Source organism: Prinia subflava, chromosome 3, assembly GCF_021018805.1.
Source record: "Prinia subflava isolate CZ2003 ecotype Zambia chromosome 3, Cam_Psub_1.2, whole genome shotgun sequence".
Lineage (NCBI taxonomy): Eukaryota > Metazoa > Chordata > Aves > Passeriformes > Cisticolidae > Prinia > Prinia subflava.
This window is the reverse complement of record NC_086249.1, coordinates 69,495,074-69,512,960: the sequence shown is the minus strand read 5'-3', so window position 1 is coordinate 69,512,960 and position 17,887 is coordinate 69,495,074. Positions and strand designations below refer to the sequence as shown.

The 17,887-nt window shown below is 39.9% G+C and overlaps 1 protein-coding gene across 2 annotated transcripts in view; it reads left to right on the top strand.

Moving 5' to 3' along the window:
* The window catches only part of FGF14 (fibroblast growth factor 14), a 376,431-nt gene that overhangs the window by 254,765 nt on the left and 103,779 nt on the right, over window positions 1–17,887 (top strand). Inside the window, exon 1 of one of the 2 annotated variants that reach the window (XM_063392381.1) lies at window positions 2,117–2,843. The exons of the other annotated variant lie outside the window; for it this stretch is intronic. Coding sequence (XP_063248451.1) covers window positions 2,651–2,843 — 193 coding nt within the window. The 5' untranslated portion in view covers window positions 2,117–2,650. Of the gene's footprint in view, window positions 1–2,116; window positions 2,844–17,887 lie in introns of those variants that run through there. 2 annotated transcript variants of the gene reach the window in all.

Sequence of the window (17,887 nt, the reverse complement as noted above, 5' to 3'; positions counted from 1 at the left end):
CATAGCATCGTCGGATACTATAAAGAGGAACTTGGGACCCCCACCTTTTTGTAGAGAGTTTCTCACGCAAATGTTAGGGTTATATATATGTATTATACCTCTACATTCCTGAGAAAATGAGAGGCAGTGGGTGGTTGGCCTCTGTTCCGCTCTACTCCCTCCCATTCATTGCTTTGTTTGGAGGCAGCAGCCAAGGCGAGCGGAGTTTGGGCCGTGTCCTGTGAGCGCACTTTGGGCCGGGTGTCCTGTGCCGTGTGCGCCGGCCCGTGCTGCGCTGTCCGCGGTGCTGCCGCCACAAACAGCGGGGCAGGGAACGCGGCCCGACGGGACCGGGGCCGGGCAGGCCCGCCGGGACGGCTCTCAGAGGAGCGCTTCCCTCTTGAGGGGTCTTCAGGAAGGACACTCCTTGTCTTGTCCACTTCTGAGAAGGAAGGAAAAAAGAAAGCAGTACGCAAAAAAAGACACCGAAATTTATTTTTAATTTTTTTAATAACCACCTCTCTGTCTAATTGCATTAGTTAAGGCAATTGTAACCGTTGTAAGGAAATTGCTGCTCTGTAAAAATTGCCAGATAGAAAATCCAATGAGTCTTAGCTGAATCTCTTTAGAGACACTTTTAAATAGAATTAAAATGTATTATGCAGATCCGATTGTGCATGTTCTGTTCCTAGTTGGTCTAGTACTAATACAAAATCCCTGTATACTGGAGTTCCCACCATACACTTTTGCCCTCTGTATAAAAATAGCGCTTTGTAGATTAAAGGATTTAGGGGGAAAATGGTCAATATCAAAGAAGCTGAAGCCTTTGCTGGAGCAAGAACATATTCTTATATACTAAGTTCTGTATTGCAAACCAGTGAATTTTTCTGGATGGATAGTTACACTTCCAAGCCTGTTTAGAAAAACAAAAGCAAAGAAAACAAACAAAAAACCCCCAAAACACTCCCCCCCGCCCCCCCATCTAATAAGATATTAGAGTACTTTGAAAACAGTATAAAAATAGATATGATGATTTCCTTGCAAGCATCTACCCTTCTTTATAGGCTAACTTCATATTTTTCTATGTAGCTGCTTGTTTCCTTCCTATGCTTTCCTCTGGCTAACTACAACTTCAGAAAGTTTAACCATTAGGCTTGCAGAAAGTAAATCCACAAAACTTTGGGCCACTACTTGAAAAGGGAGATGAGCCATCAGGAATATATGAAAGGAAGGAGGTGGGGTGTCTTATTTTACATGGCATTTACTGTTTACAGTGCCTTGTGAACCTCTCAGGGCAGATACTTATTAGGCGTTCTGTGTCTAGTGAGCTTGGCTGGTGCTTCCTTAAGTGCTTCAAGACATAGCTTATAATTTTACATGGTGGTGGTGATCCGTAAATCCACCTGCTGTGGCTGTTTGAGCCACAAGCCGTTTGGTATTTGGGTTGAAGCTCCCCTCAGCCCCGTAGGTGTGCTTCCTCCTCACGGCTCCCAAACCTTCCCATGCGGCAGAGCCCCGTCTCCCTCCAGACTTCACCTCCTGCTCGGTCCGTTCCTGGGGTGCGGTCCGGGGAGGGGCTGCGCGGACAGGGTGCCCTTGGCGGAACGCGGTGTCGCCTCGCCCGCCTGCCCTGCCCCCCGGCATCCCCGCCTGGGGACGGGGACAGGTGCCGGTGTCACCGCTGGGGCGGCGGGGGCGGCCGGCAGGGAGCCGGGGAGCTGGAGAGAGGGTGCGTGCGAGGGATCCTGGCTGTGCCGGGAGGGCGGAGGAGAACGGGGAGGGCCATACGCTCCTCCGGCAGCGCCCTCCTTCCCCCGGGAAGGGAGCCCCGCACGAAGCCACCCGGAAACCTAACGAGGGGCAGAGGCAGCTGGCGGCGGATCCACCGGGAACCTCCCGGTTCCCACCAGAAAACCACATCAGCATCATCCCGTGCCTCCGCCTCTCTCCCCCTGTGCTTTTTTCTTCTGCCTTTCCCCGTTCCCCCTCCTCCACTGCTTGCACCCTCGCCGCCCCTCGCCTTGGGGAGGACAAAAAAAGCTCCAGCGGTTCGTGCCTCTGTGTGTGTGTGCGTGTGTGTGTGTGTGTGTGCGTGTGTAGGGGAGGCTGGAGCGGGGTGGGACCGAGGAGCCGTGATTACAGCTCTCCCCGGAGCAGAAGATTGCTCTCTCCAGATGCTGATTTCTGAAGCACTTGGCAATCATCAGGCGGGAGCCGGGAAGAGGCGGCGGTAGCCGCCCCGGCCGCGGCGATGGCAGCGACGGGCGAGCGTGCGGCGGCGGCTCGGGGCTGAGGGGCAGCCCCGGGAGGCGACGCTGCCTGGCGGACCCGACCCGACCCCATCGACCCGAGCCGAGCTGAGCGGACGCGGCTCTGCCCCGAGCCCCGCTCGCTCCGCGCCGCTCCGCTCCGCCAGCCCGCTCACAGACCGCCGCCCGAGCAGGTGCCCCTGCGCCGGGGCACGGCGGGGGGGACGGCGGGGCACCCATGCGGTGACCCTCGGCGGCGGCAGCTCCGGCCGGCCGCAGGGAGCGGGTGCCCCTCCGCAGCCGCGCCTGGGGCCAGAGGAGGCTCCCGCTGGCCCGCGCCCCCGGGGATGGGTTCCCGCCGGGGCTGAGCGCCTCGCCGCCTCCCTCCTCTCTGCCCGGCGTGGGCGAGCCGGCGAGCAGCCATGGCAGCGGCCATCGCCAGCGGCTTGATCCGCCAGAAGCGGCAGGCGAGGGAGCAGCACTGGGACCGGCCCTCGGCCAGCAGGAGGCGGAACAGCCCCAACAAGAACCGCGGGCTCTGCAATGGCAACCTGGTGGACATCTTCTCCAAGGTCCGCATCTTCGGGCTCAAGAAGCGGCGGTTGCGGCGCCAAGGTGCGTCCCTGTGGCCGGGCCCGCCCGGGCTCCGGGGGTGGCGGGAGGGGACAACCTGTGGCGAGAAACTTCCCGGGCCTGGCGCCGCCCCGGGTCCCGCCAGCCGGCGGCTCCCGGGTCCCGGCAGCGGCCGAGGAGCTCCGCGGGCTGAGGAGAGCGGCAGCCTGCGGACCTTCTGTGGGGACCCCCGGGGCCAGCCTTGTTGCCCGGCTCTGCGCCGGGGCTCCGGAGCGGGACGGGACAGGTGGCTGCGGGCAGGAAGCCCCTCGGGGAACCCTGCCCGCCGCCCCGCGCCTCCCGTCTCGCTGGTGTTACTGTCTGAAGGACAAAGAGCGCACAGCGCTTCGGGTGTCCGCTGTCTGGGGGCTGTCGGTCGCCAGCCCCTTCCCTGAGCCACCAATATGGTTTTGGGAGGGGCAGCCCGGCTGTAGGGATGGGGTCCCGCTCCCCACTGCTCGGTGACTCCCCAGTCAGCACAGTGGCAGGTGGGGCACAGCCGGCAGATGTGGGAGAGCTTCTGGCATCCCGGTGGGTGCCCAGGTGCAGGTCCAGCTGCCTGTTGCCCGTTCCCAGCCAGGGCCTTGCCATGCAGACCAGCAGCTTTTGCAGGCAGTTCTTCTTCAGGGTAAATGAGCAGTAGTCAACGGAGAAAGCTGGTACCTCCGAGATTGCATTCTATCCAGTACTTTGTATTAGCACCCAAGAAATAAAATGAGCAAAATGGTGTTGCAGTGACTTCTCAATTTTTTTTTTTTAATTTTGTGGTATTCAACAGCATTCAGAAATGGTAATGACTTACCCTGTGTCGTCAGGAAACAAGTAGTTTTATAACAAAAGGATTATATTTTGAAGAGTGAAAATGTTAAGTATCACTTGAAACATGGCTAATATCTACCAGTCAATGATAATTAGTACCCTCTGTTACATTATCCAGAATGCCACCATGTGTTGTGGTTTGGAATGTATACTACAGCTCCTCTTTAAGTTGGGTTGGAAGATCATTTTAAGCATAATCAGGGAACTGTCCTCATTGATGCTTCCTCCTTCTTTTCCATGGCTCACATTTGAAAAAGCATAAATCAACAAAATGCACACAATTTTATTTCTACATGGCTTTCTTGCAGTAAAATGATTTGTTGTAGCTCCTAATGCAAGCCATTTTAAATCTTTAGATTTAAATTTTTAGATAAGACAGGGATACAGTGAAGATGACCAGGAAAATATCAGTGGCAAAATTTTTGGTGGCTATTTTTTTTAAGCAGTCTGTGTGTGCATTAAAAGAGTAGAGTATCTGGTTTATGATGGTGGATTTTCATAAGTGATACTCTTCAGGAAAACAAGTTTAGGGAGATTTGCTAACTGAGTAATTGTGCTTGACCACCTGTGCAGCCTTATTTGGGGGAAAACTGTATTTGACAATATTACCATTTGAGGAAGACTTGCAGCACTGAGGTAACAAACATTTTTTTTTAGATGAGATGGGGGCTTTAAGGAGTCTTTTGAATTCATCCTTTCTCATTCATTCATTTTTCATAAGGCACTTTGTCACATCCTTGAATAAGAGAACTGAATTAGAACATAACTCTGCTGGTAACCTGTACCACTGACACAGAACATATCAGCAAGAATAGTCAGAACAAGGGCGATTCACCAGTAAAATCTGCAATATCAGACCCCTGAGTTTATTTTCCTTCATGATGAGACATGGTGATATTTATCCATTGGTTTACATTAAGGTCTCAGAATTACTGCTCATCTGTAAGAATTCCTGCTGAAAAAAAATAACTATCATAGCTTTTACTATCTATGTTCCTGATGCACCAACTGATACATGGAATACCTGTGGATTCAAAGTTGCATTCTATTTAAGAGAGAAACTGAAGAAGCAATCAAGCCAGTCATTACTTAAACATCTTATGCAAGACAGTTTCGAGTGAATAATCATTTGTGAAAAAAACCCAAACAAACCACGTTTTATAAGGCTGATTGTTTTAAAATGTATTATAAGAGTTAAAAAATGAACATTTATCAGGGTCTGGTTTTAGTTTTTCTGAACTGAGTTAAATGACCAATGAATTTGTCACTGAAATCATACTGTCAAGTCCATTAAAATAAGTCTTTGCCAAGCAGAATAGGATGAATTTCAAAACATCTGTTGTCAGAAAGGTGCTATGGGATTTTGACAAATAAACCCTGTGTAAGTGATACAGAGTGTCACAAGAGCATTGTGAAAAATGAGCTAATCGAGATGTGACAAACCATCTGTAGCATTCTCATACAATTCAATGGAAGAGTAGAATTATATGTAAATTTTTTTTTTATGTAGAGCAGTAAAAGCAAAACTCTGTTTTTCTTGGAATGGAGAAGTGTTTTGCTTTGTACTTACATATGAAAAATAACTGTCTTCCCATCTTTGAAAGAGTCAGGCAGTAAATACTAGTGATGCTGCTTTTTAAATTAAAAATGCACATTTAATCTTGTACATACATGTATATGTGAATGAGGTAAATAGATATACACAATATATGCACACATACCAACATGTCAGCAAACTTTAAAAATGTTCTTAATTTTTAAATTCTTTAAAAATGCCCGTTAATACTTTTCTTGTTCAGTGGGATTTATTTTAGAAAAAAATGAAGTTATTGTGAATGCATAAAATGCTTCAATCGTGTGTACCCTGAGGATTTTTTTTCTGTCATAGTGACAAATTCTCTGTCCATAGTCCTTCCTTTAGGGGAATCCTAAAATATCAACAGAAGTGTGCTTTAGGAGACTAACATTTAGGTAGCATTAAAGACACAGCCAGGAGCTCACTCAGAATGCAGAGTAATATTTGTATTTACTTATACATTTTCTCTAATGATAGATGCCATAGTAGTTTTAAACAGCCTTTCTAAGACTTCGATTAATGAATTAAACTGCCAAAGTGATTTCTGTGGGACACTTGTCTGTTAATCTGAGTGGATGAAACCATTTTCATTTACTGGACATTTTTGAGTCATACTGTTTAGTATTATGATATTTCAAATTTATTTAATTTTTATTTTATTCTACCTAATACCTGATGAAAAAATCACTGTCAATTATTTCCAAATAATCCTGAAGCCAAGATCTTGCCTATCTGATGCCAGACATCAATCAATTTTGAATCATCCTCTCTTGCATTGCAGGTTGTTTAGTCATAATAGTTTAATTTATGTTAATATAATCACAAATGGGAGAATTGACAGATATTTTGTTTTCATGTGAAATAACCTTATCTAACCTGGGGCTACCCAATAAAAAGAAGAAAATAAATGTCACTTCAGCTCATGCATCTACTAAGCACAGAGATTAAAACATTAAAACATATGCTTTTTTCACTGGTGCAAATTCAAACTTCTTAGCCTGTATTTTCATCTACATATCTAGCTGCTTTGCTAATCTGAAAAATATTCATTTGGTTAATTAGGTCCCTTGGGAGTATTCTACTGAAAAATACTCAACATTTAAATGTATTAAAAACCAAGTGTGATGTTTACTGTTTCTGCGTGCGAATACCACATTAAGACTTCTAAATTTATACATAGAGTGTATGAATTTTAGGATGGCTTGGCCCCTGATTTTGTACATTAATATTTATAGGAGAGACCTAGGGAACATGTTCAGAAAATGCACTGATTAGATTTTACTGCATCTACAAAGGTAATTTAATTCTCCAAAGAAAGCATTTTTGGAAAATTCATCAGTAGATCAGCTAATGTTTTTTGGCAGATGTGGGAGTGGCCCATAATTTCAGATATAAGATAGTTCCCAATATATACAATGCCCTGAGTAGTTTCTAGTTCTCCTACTTGTGGAATGAAGTGGAACTGAAATGGAGATCTGTGCTTGTGCATGTAGATGACTTGTTTCCCAAAGCTTAAGGAACCACATCAACTCCCACCACGAAGCTCCAGCGCTGGATGATCTGCCTTGCTCAAAGTTTCAGCAGACTAAAACACGTCTGTGCTTTCCTATGAAATTGTCCTCAGAATTAATTCTTCTTGGCAGTTCACTAAAGTCCACTGCTCCTGCATTGTCTGGGAGTAAGGCTGTCTGTTTTTCAGGGTGTTGAACTGATGTTGCTTGTTTTGCATTACTTTTCTTTGAATGAAATTGATTAACCCATAACCCTTTTGGAAGTATAAACACAGTCTTAACAGCCTATATAAGTAATCTTTAATTTTTTCCTTCATTGTTGTTAACCTGTTCACAGGACTGCATGATAATAAAAAACTAAAACTGTGTAAATATGCTACATTTCATTTAAAATATTCTAAGCATGCTTAAAAAATATTTTTGAAAACATGACTTTCTAGAATCAATCTCAAGCTTTCTTTCCCATGCATTCAGTATTTCACATAAACCCTTGCTTACTAAGAGAAGCTTTAAAAAGAAATACAGCAATGGCTGGGATGACATTTTTATTCTAAACTGGTACTGGTAGCTCTAAATGTGATGAATGAGTTGGCTTTGAGAGCAAATGGGAAAAAATAGCTTGAAAATGGTAACATAATTTTAGGGATTATTGATTTTTAGAAATATTTCAAACAGGGGTGATAGAATAGTGGGCATTTAATGTACAGATAGTGCTGTAGCAGTGTCATTTCAGAATCTCTTTCGCATTCTTTTTGAGTGCCTTCACTTAGTAATTGGCGATTTAACTCATCATTAGAAAATGAACTCTTCAACTCCTGAGTGATCTTCTGATCTCTAAAATTCAGGCAGTTTCCGTCCACATATAGTCTTGTAAAGTATATCCCTTATTGTATCTATTAAATGTATTGTAGAACTAAATTATCTGATTATTATAGATACTAAGGGAGATTGAAGTACAGGTGATTTCTGATTCATGGTTATGTATCAATAGAAACATTATGTGTGAGGCCAGGTTTCTATACTGTACTGAAAGACAGAATCCTGTCTTTAAAAAATATATAATCTATTAACAGATGTAATTTTTTGTTGTTTAAGGCTCTGATTTGAATCAAACAAAATCCAGAACTTAAAATTTGTTTTGAATGATGAGTTTTCCAGTCAGCGGCTTACAAAGAGAAGTAATTAATTTCAATATAGAGATAATACTCAAAAAGTTTATTACAGAACATTTTTCCATTCAAGTCTTTTGATTTAGACTCTAAGCATAGTTTTGAAGATACACAACTGTGGATCCCCATTTTTCATAATGAGTCAACAGAGGTCTGTCTTGATTGTGTGTGAGCTCCTTTCTGTCTTAGGCAAGTATTGAACATAATGATAGACAGGAAGGTGTACTCCTGGCATCTACTCTGAAACCCTTTGAAGCTGGCACACTTTTCTTCCCAAGAGGAGTTGTTGTTGTTATTATTATTATTACTACTATTATTATTATCATTATTATCATTATTATCTTCATCATCATCATCATCTTAGATCTTATGCTCTGCCATACACTGAGTGGTGTGAAAATAGAAAGGAGATTCCTATTCCATGGTAGAAAAGGATGAGAAAATTAGTAAAGCTTTAAATTTCTTCTATTATGGTCAAAAATCAGTAACATGCTTTCATTACATTGTAGACAGTAACATTTCTGTACTTTGAGGGTTTAGTTTGTCATTTCAGTTATATAAATAAGATACCCTGCTGAGGTCCAGTGTTGATATTCCAATTTATTTTTCTATGGGACTGAAAATTAAGGAACATATACCTTCTTGGTGCCAAGGAAGAACCTAGCTGCTTTTGATGCCAGGATTTAGGAGTATATATTTGCATTAGGTTAGAGATGGGAAGGAGTAGAATCCAGGACCACCAATATCTGATTCTATGATGTTATAAACTATAGCTGTTTTCAGCAATAGGTAACATTACCTCAATTTATATTTTGGTAAATAAATACATAACCCAAAAAAGGGGAGAATTTTTGTAATTCAAAGGAATTCAAATTCCAGTATAAGACTGGAAAGACTAAATAGTAAGGGCTTCATATAAAATTTAGATAGGTGGTCTGTGTTGAAAAAAATTACAGATACCTACAAGTTTTTCAGGATTCCTTGTATTTATGGTTGCCATTTTGTAAAGTGTTGAGTAGAAGCTAATGAGCAGGATATTGGATGTTCAGTCAGATTCTCATAAACGAAACTAGAATAAGGTGACTGAAATAGGAATGTGAAGAATATCTTTTTTCTGGGATACAAAGTATAATCCCTAGGATGTAACTAAATTAAACAATTTAATTGCATCTGTGATCTTGATTCTAATCCTTTACCCAGCTGTAGAAATTTTGAAAGGCATTGGAGTTCTTGTGCTTTAAAACTACTTTAGACTGAACCAAGACTGGACAGTTCATTGGCAGTAATCAGCAAAAATAAATGATTCAATTCATCATTTTAAAAAAATACTAAATATTTTGCTTCATTTATGAAGAACGGAGCTTTATGAAACAGAAGCACACAACCTATTCTCTCTGGAAAAGTTAATTTTAAAAATATAAAAGTAGAAACACCATCCTTTACTACAATTTCCATTGCAAAGCCTGCCTTTTCTACTTTATTTTGCAAATTCCAAGATATATCCAAGATACTAAATGTACTGTGAAGCCTGACCCCAGAAAGCATGTAGTTTTGGTTGCTAAATTGTTTTCAGTGTTTTTTGGGGAAAAACATGAAAGAAATGGAAGGAAGGAGGGAAGGAAGGAGAGAAAGAAGGAAGGAAGGAAGGAGGGAAGGAGAGAAGGAAGGGAAGGAAGGGAAGGAAGGGAAGGAAGGGAAGGAAGGAAGGAAGGAAGGAAGGAAGGAAGGAAGGAAGGAAGGAAGGAAGGAAGGAAGGAAGGAAGGAAGGAAGGAAGGAAGGAAGGAAGGAAGGAAGGAAGGAAGGAAGGAAGGAAGGAAGGAAGGAAGGAAGGAAGGAAGGAAGGAAGGAAGGAAGGAAGGAAGGAAGGAAGGAAAGAAATTAGTTTTAAATCAGTCTGCATTTTCATGGTTCCTTTTACAGGTGAATATGAGTGGAATTTCATGTCCTAATGAAAAGGGACTTTTCAAGCCTCAAGGCATTTTTATTACTGAATTTCAAAGTCACTCAGCACACAGCAGATATGTCAGGCTTAAGAAAAGGTCAGCAGGTTTCTTTGCAGTAAAGATTCTTGTGGAACTATGAGCCTAGGGGTGGGAACTGGAACCAGGGTCTCTCTTAATGCAATAATGTGTGTTTCTTGTTTGGTTTTGATAAGCATATGCACTCCCTGAGTGGTTAAGAGAGACTTCCTTACCTACCATTTAAAAATAGAGCAATGCTTGTTTTGTTTTGTTTTTTTAGTAAATTTACTATGCTTTTATTTTAGTATTTTCTGTAGCATGAAAGGGTGAAAGGTAACTTTACTTCAGACTTCTGTGATCAGAAGTACTAAATTTATGCCTTATATACACCTACTGATGTACAAGCATTATATATATGTAATTCTTAGATCATGATAATGCTCTGTTTTAAAAGTATGTTCTACAGTGAACCAAGTGAAGGGTCTTATGATTTCTTTCCAATTTTGCAGCAGATTTTTTCATACAAAAGCAAACTTTTGTGATTAAAATGGGTGTGTGTGAAGCTTATTGGTAATTCATAAAGGACAGTCAGTTTGCTAGAATATGAAGTAAATAGGTGTTTACATTTGTTTTTTTTTTAATCCTTGATTAATGTGGTGAAGTAAGAACTTTTTTCAGCCACTCCTCCTTGTAACTCTGTAGTTCATAGATTATGTACTGTTCCAAAATCTTTCAACATTTACAGAGTGTTTAGTTGTTCACACACTTACTGCTTTCACATTGTGAATATTCCAGCTTGGGCAGATGCTCCTCTCATTTTCTTCTATGTAGTTTATATATAACTGAGACTTGGATTCCTCTACCTTAATTAGTGGTTTGTATCTCTTCATATGAAATTCTGATGAGTTGAAAAATTTGCCACTGTAATCTGTATACCAGCAACTATTAAACAAATGAACTCTTAAACTTCATTGCTCTATTTTCTGCTTTCACTTTTCTTGCTGTGTAATCAGAACAGTTCCTTCTATGTAATCAAAGCAAATGCACATGAAATGGGTAATATTTTGTTCCAAATAGCATTTTAAACTGTATTATTAAAGCCAACAAAAATAAGATTCCGGCAACTATTGAATCTCTTTCTATGGCATTAGAAAGAAACTTGCCTGGTAGGGAGTGCTTTGCAACAGCAGAATTTAGCAAGTCTCCCCTGGTGTCCAGAGCCAGTTTTGTCTTATCAGAGGTTTGGTCAGTCTTGTACATGGAAGGACGCTTGTGGCATCAGTCCTGAGGACTTGCCATGCTGGCCATCAGGCAAGTAGAGGCATGATTACAAGATGAAGACCTAAATATGGTTGTGTAAGGACACACAATAAATTAATAATTTATCCCTCTAAATAAATAAATCCCTCTAGTAATTCCTTTTTATCATATTATAAATTATCTGGGATCATGATGGTGCCAAGAAGTAGGAATAATTATAAAATAGCACAAGATAGTTTAGAATTTTTTAATAGAAAACTATTCCTGGAGCTGAAAATTTGAGAGATTTATCTGTGCTGAAATAGGTAATCTGAAGAAAAGCCAACTCTTTTTGCTTCTATCAAGTGTTATTGAACTTAGCTTTTGTATGTTTTAAGGATTTGAAAATTTAAATGTTCCTCCTAATATACTCATTAGAAAATTATTGATAGTGAACAATCATCATCATCATCAACATCATCATCATCAGTTCTTACTACCAAGCAAGTAATTTTTTCATCTGAACACTTTCATTCTTTCTTTAGATCTTACTTTGTATTTACTTTCTTTTACTCTGACTTTGGATAATCAAGTTTTGTGTTTATCACAAACTCCAAACAGAGCACACACAGTACTTACACATCTTTCACAAAAAAATAAAAAATCAAAACCATAGTCTTAACCTCCTTATTAACATAGTTTGAGCTTGCTTAAAATAACATTCTGAATCCTGTGAACACGGTTTTCTTTTTGTCTGTTGGTTTCTTTTTTTTTTTTTTTTTGTGCAGAGAATGGTGTATGGCTGAACTCTTCAAGGCATTATAGTGATAAATCCAACTTCATTATTGCTTCTAGTTATATTTTAATTTTCTGACAAGGTAGAAATAGCTGTCATTCTAGTTTATGTATCCACAGACTTTTGCTAAGCAAATGAGAAACCTGCTTCTGTGGAGCATCAGTAATGACTTTTTGAGGCAATATTTAAGGAAAAAGAGATAAAAGTTTTTCAATTTCAGCTCTCAAGTCAGATGTCCCCAAATTTGCAATTTATGTGCAACTATGAACTGTAGCATTTTAGCACTTCAGTAGATGTAAATTAATTCATTAAATTCTGTTGTCTAAGTTGAATCCAAACCACTGAAAGAAAGAAAACCGAAACCATTCCCATTAGCCATACTCTCTAGTTCTCTATTTTAGAAGAGTTTGTCTGCACTCTCAGAGTGTTTTCTTTTGTTTTGTTTTGAAAGTGTTTTTCTGTTAACAAGAGAGAAACAGGTTCATCTGGTGTCCATAAAGTTAAAAAGTTACAGAAATCAGTGGAGGTTAAGCCTGAATAATCTTGAATATCATTTGTATCTCATTGTTGTGATGACAAAGTGATTGGTTCAAGCCAATAACCATCTCAGGGCCATTTATCATGTTCAGTATAATTCAATCAATCAATCAATCAATCAATCATCATCCTGTTTACCAGTGGTTTATGTTGCAAACATAATGGTCAAAATTAACTGGTGCTCTAAGCAAACAGTTGTGTTTGAATTACTGGTGCATGTTTTTAGGTCGATGGATGAACATTGTGATCAGGTTGTGTTCAACATTTGTTAGAGATAGTCAACAATTCAGGATTTAAGTAACTAAAACTCTCCACTTTCAGAGCTTAAATAAAAACAGCTAAAAATGGTTTAAGCAGCCTCAGTGGCAGAAGTGTGAAGACCACAATGAATGTCATCTTTAAATTGTTTATGCTTAGAGGTCCTTAACTAAAATTTTGTCAGCTCGTTACCAACTTCACACAGTATTGTTATTTTGGTTTTCACAGTTTGCATTTGTTTCAAATACAGGGAGGGGTGCTAGGAAGATCAGCCTGTTTTCTACTCTTTGCTGAGTGTTTAGGTACAAGTAGTACATGGCTTGAAGACAAGTAGTTGTGGGGAATGAACTGGTGGCAAATTACTGATGGTGCTTTAACACAAACATTCACTGAAAATTTTGGCTAAATTTTCAGAAGTTTCAATCACATTACGGTGAGGAAAGGGAAAGTTAAATGCACCTAAGCAACCCAGCTAGAGATCTTAGTACATCTAGATTAATCAGACTTGTAAAGACAAGGTAATTTTTCAGAGGTTTTTTATTGTTTCTGTCCTGGTATTAGCATCCGTCCAGGACGTAATACGAGTTGTTTGAAGCACTCTCTTTGAATTGAATGAACTTTGAATATAAGTAGAATGATAACTTCAGAACTTTAGTTCCTAGTTATTGTGGGCATTCCAGCTACATTTGGAGCCTGAAGCAGCTAAAAGGTTTTGCTTCCATTTAGGTATTTTTGTTGCAGTCAACTGTATCAAGGATGACCCAAACTACAACAAACATGATCTGATGTAGAAACAGTCTTTAACTACTTGCTACTTATTTTTCTTCTACTTACTCTATTTAGTTTTTGATTGTGCAATATTTACATGCATAAGGGTGTTCTAACTGGTTTCCAGATAGTTGTGTGTGATTACATTGGGACAATTTAGGTGTTTGCTGTTGATTTTCCAGAGTTGTTCAGATGTGACACCAGAGGACTAATGGCACAACTCACATCCTGAGTCCAATAGATTGTGGCATACTGAGTTCTTTTTTAGGGATATGTCATAGCTGTGTAGGAAGTGAAAAAATGTTTCTTCACTTCTGCCATAATATCAGCAATGTCTTGCACAGTGGCTTTAGTATGTTGACAGCTCTGTGAGTCCTGAGTGCCTCCATTTGATTATTGGGTTGAATTTTTATCTCCGAGAAGGCTTTTTTCTTCTTTTTAAATAACATGAAAATTACACAGTTTTGGACTCTACTGGCTACTTCCATGGAAACAGAAAAGTATCTTTGGTAGAAAACTACCAAAATACCAGTATTATTATTTTTGTATGCTTTCTTGTGCTTTGAGAGAATGTTTTCATGATGAATTGGACCTTGGTGTTTTTGTACACTGAATGCAGTTGGGCATTCCACATTTTGATTGTATAGGTGGTTAAGTTTATTCTTCTCTCTTTGTAGGGAGGCATTGGATCAGTGTTTTTTAAACTATTATGATGCAGGTCATCAGTGAGCTCATTCTAAATGGTACTAGTTTTTCTATTTATATACACTTGTTTCTAAGATTCTGTTTAGAGGAAGATGAAAAAATTGAATAGATTTTTTTAATTGGGGTCATTCAGACTGTATTTAGAGCATGATAGAAATTTTCATATTTGCATTCCTTCAGAGGAAGAAGAAATATGAATTTTTATAGCTCTGAAAGCCCTTTGCCACCACCTTTGCCTGTAAACTTTAGCAGAGATGCTTCTGAAAGAGAACAGGATTGTTTTCCAACCATCCCAACATGCAGTTGCACAGTCCTGCCATTAGGAATCGCAGGGATTGTGTTGCCACCCTTCTTCATTGCAAAGATAAGGCTGGAATAAGCTTGCCATGAGGCTGTTGCTCAGTCATTAAGCTAAAATCAATCAGCCCTGGATCTCCCATTTTGTTCCAATGGGAGCAGTGAAACAGATACCCTAAAGTTTATGTGCCACTTGGGTGACTATGTGCCCTCAAATCAAATTAAAAGACAAACAAACAAACAAAACCCCACAAAAACAAACAAACAAACAAAAACAGTAAAAGGGAAGAAGTTCTTTTGACTATCCTAGCAGTGGGATTGAGCTGCAAATGCATCACAGATGCAGAAGAGTCATGCTATTAAATGTTAAGGTTGATAGGTATTAAGGCTTGGGGTATTTATGTGATTGCTGTGGCAAGTAGGTAAGGTGGTCGTGTTGCTTCTATGAGCACTGGGACTCTTGAGTAGAAGAAGATGACACTGATGTAGACAAGGCCATCTATGTTGTTATCTATGCTGTGACACTTGAAAGTGTGATGCCTTAGGTGCACACCTCGAGACCTCTCAAAACCCAAAAATAGAGTAGTGGTCTTTTGTGGTCTTCACCCTGAGAAGCTCCAAACAGAAGGACATAGTGCATTGGAAACTGCTCTGGCTTCTGAAAAGCTTCAGCTTGAAAATCAGAGTAGTAGCAATACCAACAACTTATTTAAAAAGCTGTTCAGAAAATGACTATTCTGTCATCTGGGAAAGCAAACCGACATTTAGGTTTGTGGAATTTTTCACTGCAAAGCATATTGTATTTTCTGTTTTGTCAGAACAGCATTTCCAGTCAAAGCCTGTTTTGACAGACACATCCTGACGTAGCATATTGGTAAAACACCTGATTACCCAATGAGGAGGATGGAATGAGGGGAATGCTCAGACAAATGTGCTGTTCATATCTTGTTCCATCTGAAAAACTATGGCAGATAGACCAAACTTATTCAAAGGGTAGTTACATGACTTATTCAGGCTTTAACTTTTATTTCATTGGTTCTGTAATGCCTCATCTCTGCCATGACCCTGCAGTTTCATGCATTAAAGCACGACCAAGAAGGGTAAAAGCTGTTTTGTGACAACCAACTACCTGACAGAGTTAATGTAATTTCAGTCAGTGCAGTGGGGTTGACAGTGAAGTCAAGCTGTACTGTGGCCAAACTTCAGGCCTATCCATGTATCCCCAGTATATTTCACTGAGCTTATTTTTCTTAAAGCTTTCTATTACTAAAACAGGGAGATACTTGGAATTAATTTCAGTTCTGTAAAGGGAAAATAAAATACAACCATTTTGTTCTGGGACTGCAATTTTGGAATTTGCTAATGAGCACAACCAACTTTTGTACAGGTTTTGGTAAGCAAAATCAGAGATTTTGATTCCATTTCACTAATTTCTGTAAGTGCAGAAGTTACATGGATCTTTCAAGACTGAGTTTTTCATTTTAGCACATGAAGCTGCAGAAGTTGCTCCTTATTCTGATCCACCACTGCAACTAGCAAGCAGGACTGTGAGACCAGACAATAAGTCCATGAGGAGTAGTCCTGGAAGCAGTACATACATGAATCAAAAATATATCTTTCTTTATGTTCATGTCCACTTTGAATATAAGGAAATATACCTGTGGATTCATTAAACTGCTGTGTCCTATTAGAAATAAATGTTGTTTCATTTAAAGGTTTTATTTGAATGGAAGCTTTAAAATAACCAACCCTCCTGAACCTAAACAAGGATCAAGCTATTATTTGTCTCATAAAGAATCATAGTTGATTTAAAGTATAACCAAAAATTATTTTGTTGATGGAAGTTTTATTGAGTGCTTACTAAAATGAGTCATGTTTGACATCCAGATAGGTTTCAGTACATGGCATTGGTCTTCCAGCTTGCATTCTTAGGGAGCTGCACTATCAAATGTAAGCAAACCTGCCAAACTTCAGATGGAAGTACAGTAACATGTGAAGTTTAATACCAAGAGGTGTGTAGGTTAGGAAGTTCCAGTCATCATTCTAGGGAAGCAGACACATGTATGGGACTTGGTTTAACAAACTGAGATAAGAGTACATTTTAAGAAATTAGCTTCATTTATCTAGGCTTTATTTTTAGCAGCCAAACATGAGCTTTGTAAGGGTTTGTGCTTTCACAGAATGACAAAGGAGTGATGACAGAGGAAAGTCACCTGTGCTAGAGGAGGTAGAATGTGCACACAAGTTTGTGCGAATTTTAAGATTGTCTACTGCTGTTGTAGCAGTAATGAAACTCTGTCCTAATGAATATGAGATCTGGGTAATTTGTTTTGTGACTTCTTCAAGTGACCTTCTGTTGTGCTATGTTTAGTTTTGCATTTTGCTTTGGTTTTTATGCTTGTATCTATAATTGCTTTTTTTTTTTTTTTTTTTTTTTTAAAAAAGGAGTTCTTTAGGGCTGTGTATCCTCATCAAGGAAAGGAGAAAATAATTAGCCAGATATTTTATGGTGAGCAAGTAAAGTGAAATTGTCACACATGATCCTTCTTTCTAGGCAAATGAGCCACATTTTTTTTCTGACCTTCTGGTTGAGGTTGTTGGACTGATATTTTGATTTTGCCTGAAACTGTTTTACTGGTCTGTCAGGTTTGGCCAAATGCCAAGCTTCAATTAAAATAGGAGAGCTTTGTTAAAATTTCTGTTGGAAAATAGTCTTAAGACTGGAGAATTATATGTCTTTAAACCCCTGGGCATAAAAACCCCCTTATAAAAAGCAGCTCTGCAGCTCAAAGACTTTTCTGTCATGTGGACATTTCAAGTCTTGAGTTGTTACTCACTTTGATTCAGATAAAAAAGCCTTTAACCCCAACCTACATTGGTTGCCAAGCTGATAGTTATTCCTGTGTGAGTAAGCCTGGAAATGTTTTTCCTTTTCTTTTAATTTTTTAAAAGAAACCTTTATTCTGGGCTTTATCCCAAAAAAGTATTTCACAATGGGAACATTATTTTCTGATTAGTTCTGTCTGGAAAGCTTTTTTCAAAATACGTTAACATATTTTGATAACAGGTGATTGATGTTTGTTACAAATGCCAGGACATTATCAGAGAGAGTTTGGTGGTGTGGAGCAATGGTAGTTGTAGGCAGATAAAGCAAAAAAGAATCCCTCCAATGTCTTAGAAACACTTTTCTGTTAAACAGAGACATAAACTTTAACCCCCCTGAGGTTGGTTTGTGGCATTTTCCCACATCCACATGCTGATTTTAGACACCAGTCGATTATTTTAATGCCAGCGGCACATGTTCACTATTGTTACCTGTATGTTATAAATGGGAGCTAGATCTTTATGCAATATGCTTTTTTACTGTTGAAAAATCTCATAAACTTGTTTCTTCAAGGGACTGCATAGGA